General features: G+C 32.2%; 1 protein-coding gene across 1 annotated transcript; it reads left to right on the top strand.

Moving 5' to 3' along the window:
• The first annotated feature begins 568 nt into the window (after positions 1-568).
• On the top strand, positions 569-1,208 carry LOC118743756. Its single transcript, XM_036476519.1, has 2 exons — positions 569-646; positions 720-1,208. The coding sequence occupies exons 1-2, from the start codon at positions 569-571 to the stop codon at positions 1,206-1,208; spliced, it is 567 nt and encodes a 188-aa protein (XP_036332412.1).
• Positions 1,209-4,446: the final 3,238 nt, after the last annotated feature.

Here is a 4,446-nt window from a genome sequence, read left to right as displayed (position 1 = left end):
AAAAAAAAGTAAATAAATTTTACTTTTATTTAATTTAATTTCAAAAACTTAATTTATGTCTCGATTATTTTATTTATGTATTTCTAAATTTCAATTGCTTTTAATTTTTAGTCTTTATTGCTTTAGAAAGAAAAATATACTTTTTATTTAATTTAGTTTTCAGACAAATTATTGCTAAAAGGCAAAAATAATAACGCTCGTTAGCAGATCTTTCAGTTAGTTTTTCGAAAGACAGGAAAAAGATTTCAAGACAGTAAATTACTGTAGACCAACCGCATCGTGAATAAAATGCTTAGAAAGGAGAAAAATTGACAATTCGAAAGTAAATGTGAAGAAAAAGGGCCCTTTAGTTTTATCTTAAAATAAAAATTGATGGTTTCGAAACTAACTACTCAATAAAATAAAATTATTTTCACGAGCTTGTGAGAAACCCAGCAAATTTGGAATTGGGCAAAAGAATTTTTGTACGCAGTGTAAATGCGAACGCCGAAATCAATAAATACATTTTTTTTATAGGCACGTTTATGTGATTAGAGCGAATTGCTCACTCAGTAATCAACCTGCAAAAATGAAGCATTTCGAATATCTGCTCTTTCCAGTTTTTTTTGCTTTGTTGCAACTTAAAATACAAAATGTGCTTTCGAGGGTACGTTTTTCAATAGATTTTTATTAAATTGAAATTAGTATTATCGCTTAATTCAAATTCATTTCGCCTGCAGAGCAACTTTGACATCACCTATAAAGGGTTCAATTGTACTACTATAGATCCAAAAGGTTATGTCGCCAAAGTGTCTTGTTTTATTAGTAAGAATACGAAGCGGAGCAGCATTTCCACGGAGATGCAATTTAAACGGGATTTGAATTACTTCAGCATCAACATTCTTGTCGTAATGCCAAGAAGCTCCGAAGATTTTGTGCTCATCAATATGACACGCATCAAGGGCTGCGAATTTATGGCAAATAAAAATCAAGTGCCAATCTTGCAATTGGTGGTGAGCTCGATGAGTCGTTACGGGAATCTGCTGAACAAATGTCCATACAAGCGCGACACCCTGTATTACTTACGTGGATTTCACTTGGATTTGAATTCAATTCCAGCAATCGCATTCGAAACGGATTTAAAGACATGGTTTGATTTTACTTATGAACGAGATATACTTTTCAGCGGTTACGTGCATTCCAGTATACGTTTGCGGCGCAATGGTTAGTGCGGAAGAGATGATCAAAGTAAAGTTAGACGCGTGGCATGAGAATGCAGTTTAGTAAATATCTAAATGTGTTTTTGAAGATTAATATTTAAGCATTCGAAATAAAGAACTATGTAACTTCATTCCAAAGCGCCGAACCTTAATAGTTGCAAGCGGAGGCTAACAAGACACTAATATTTATTTCATTATAGTCTAATACATATACAGACCAGTGCGTTATAGAAACCAATAAACAGCCTCATTGTGTAAGTCGTAAATTAGGCATTCTCTACTGTCGACGAAATTCGTCGGAAATTATGCAGTGCTGCCAAGTTTTTCCGTTTTTATCCACTAGTCGAGTCGAAATTTTAGGCAATGACATGAAATTTTCGATACAAAAATAATATCAAGCGTAAAAGATACAGATAAAAAAATTTCTTCTATTACTCAGAGTAGATCATAGGTCTAAATCAGCATCATAGTAAAAATGGGAGCGATGTAGATACTCATCACCATGTTCTTATTTTTTTTTTGTATTTTTTTATATTTTGTTTTCTTTTAACAACATAAAGAAAACTTAAATGTGACCCTTATTCAAACACATAAAAAAATTTGGTTCCGCAAATATTACTTACAAAATCAAATTTTTTTTATTAAGTAAAAAGGCGAATACAACCTATTTTCTTAAGATATAAGTTTTCAATTCTACAAAATTTAAAAAATGTTACAAAATATGCGATTTATTTCTCTTCGAAAGAGTATTTTGTAGTGCATGACCAAAATATACAAAATTTCAACCTGCTTACATTTCTTAAGTTATTCACAAATTTTTCAACCATTTTACAGATGAATTCAATATGATAAAAAAAAATAATATGGTTTGTTTCGAAAACAAGTTTTAAAGCCTCATATTTGAGGAATGCAATTTTTTACTTCGAGCTAAAAGCCAAATATTTCAGCTTTCATCTTGTACTGTTCAAAATATGTGTTCCAAATCTACATATATCTTTCTACAAAAGCTAAAAAAAAATGCCAAATTTTATATGAATCCCTCCCTCCCTTCCCAAAATTCTGGCTAACCACTGATAGCAACATAAGTGAAGTGACTCTTACTTAATAAGTACTTATAATTATAAAAAGGCTTGCAACCAAAATACATACCAACACGCTCGTTCATATAGAGGAGCATTAAAGTCGAAAGCATCATCATGAAGGCTGCAACAAAGTACAAATTGAGCTTACCTACTGACATCATTTACCCACTTTATATTTTTGGCTCCCCACTTTTGTATACAAGTTTATGGCTGAAGTTTTACGTTCACATTCATTACTTACCAGGTAAGCGCTTCTTTCGTAAGCAACTTTGTTGGCAAGTAAACTCTTGTGCTCGCACAAGTAAACTTCAAGAGTATAATCCTTTGTTGCCCTCTTCAAGTTACATGAATGGAAAATTAAAAAAAAAAAATCATGCATCCTTCTGCTGCTGCCAGCTGGTTTAGCAGAAAATATCAAACAACTTGACCTGAAAGTAAACACAATGAAAATAAAGCGGTTGATATTGATACGATACTAAAGCTTCATACTTGCTAGCTGCAGTGAAATTCTCATAATATTTTGTATGAGACCAAGGTGAAGAAGGGAAATAAGTTCAGAACTTATTGTATCAAATGTGTGGTAATTTATTGTGTGTATGGAAAAAATTCATTGCATAGACCAGAAGAACCCTAGACTAACAGGCAATTCTGGGCACTGTCTTTCAACTCGCCACAGTCTGTCGAAAGACAAATACCGTTCGTAAGACAATTCCGGCAAAGAGCTTGAAAACTCTTTTCTGTCTTTCGAAATACTACTTGAAAGAACTGCCAACAAGGGTGAGGAACAACGTCTGTATGTCTTTTAGTTTTCTGAAAATTAAATTACATAAAAAATCTATTAGATATTTAGCTATTTAAGTTAAAAGAAAAATTAAAATTAAAAAAAAAGAAAAAATTAATAAATTAAGTTTTTCTTTTAAAACAGTAAAACGATAAAATTTAATAAGTACATTAAATTTATTTCAATATAAAAATGTGTATTTTTCTTGCTAAAACAATAAAGTATAAAAATTAAAACAAATTTAATTTCAAAAAAGTAAAAAATGAAATAAGTTTCTAAAACTAAACGAAAAAAAATTTGTATATTCATCGTCATCTTCATCTTACATATCTGTGTTCGTTTGGAAAAGTAGCTTATGTCGAAAGGCTGGCTTTAGTATAATACGGCATTCCCTTTATTCTTTAAAAAACAAGGAATTTTTGGATGAGACCTAACAAGAATATTGACTTGCTAGTATCGGAACTATTTCTTGCACGTTTATTTGCCAAAAGTTTTTCAACGGCTTAGAGTCGGTGAGTCATTCGCAATCGTATGCTGCGAATGCCGATTTATACTAAAGCCAACCTTTCGACGTAAGCTACTTTTCCATACGAACACAGTTATGTACATACAACTAAATGCTAGGTTTATATGAACACAAAATTAGCGGCGCCAAACAGAGAAAGTCGAAAATATTAAACGTACGTACATATGTACGTGTAAATTGAATTTCAATGTTCAACTAGTTGCCGCGCGAAGCAAACGAACAACAACAAAACTTTATCAATAAATAAATACCACTAAAGGCTGTATTAATGAACACAATTTGCTCTTGCCACAATGTAGGAAAGTGGGTATGAGTGAGCATTGAAAGCACGTGCATATAGCAAAGGAGCGTTTAATGCGTGTACGTATATATGTATATGTATGTGTATCCATCTAAGCAGCACCCATATGTCTAGGCAACATACTACATACATATTAACTTAATATGGTAGCAAAAAATATTGCGTGACTTTTTCGAATATAAATTTGCGTTCTTCCCATTTTTATAATAAGTATTTACATATACATGTGTAGCCATACTCATTTACGCTTTAGTTACGCACAACTTTTTGATGCGAGACACGTTTTCACTTACATGCCATTTCGTTGCCTTTAAGCTTTATTTCTACTTGGTTTCGGATATAGATCGGCTACATGTATTGTGTATGAATGTATGTACATACATATATAACTTACAAATGAACGATTTACTTTTGTGCCTATATCTGTATTTCGTTGCTAACAGACATCTGCAGCGGGTGCATGATTTTCGTGTATACTCGATCATCTAACAAAACCCGTTTGGCATCGTCCTCTGTATACGAGCAGAAGTATTGTTCGTTATCGACTGAGCTCAAGA

This window comes from Rhagoletis pomonella, unplaced genomic scaffold (genome assembly GCF_013731165.1).
Source record: "Rhagoletis pomonella isolate Grant_MI unplaced genomic scaffold, Rhpom_1.0 Rhpom_scaffold_00007, whole genome shotgun sequence".
Lineage (NCBI taxonomy): Eukaryota > Metazoa > Arthropoda > Insecta > Diptera > Tephritidae > Rhagoletis > Rhagoletis pomonella.
Note: the sequence above shows the minus strand (reverse complement) of the source record. Positions and strands in the feature narration are given on the sequence as shown.

Bases quoted from the DNA above. Each gene is read 5' to 3' on its own strand.
- LOC118743756 (XM_036476519.1), top strand. From the start codon at position 569: ATGAAGCATTTCGAATATCTGCTCTTTCCAGTTTTTTTTGCTTTGTTG. The intron at 647-719 runs GTACGTTTTTCA...TTTCGCCTGCAG, and splicing joins TACAAAATGTGCTTTCGAGG to AGCAACTTTGACATCACCTA.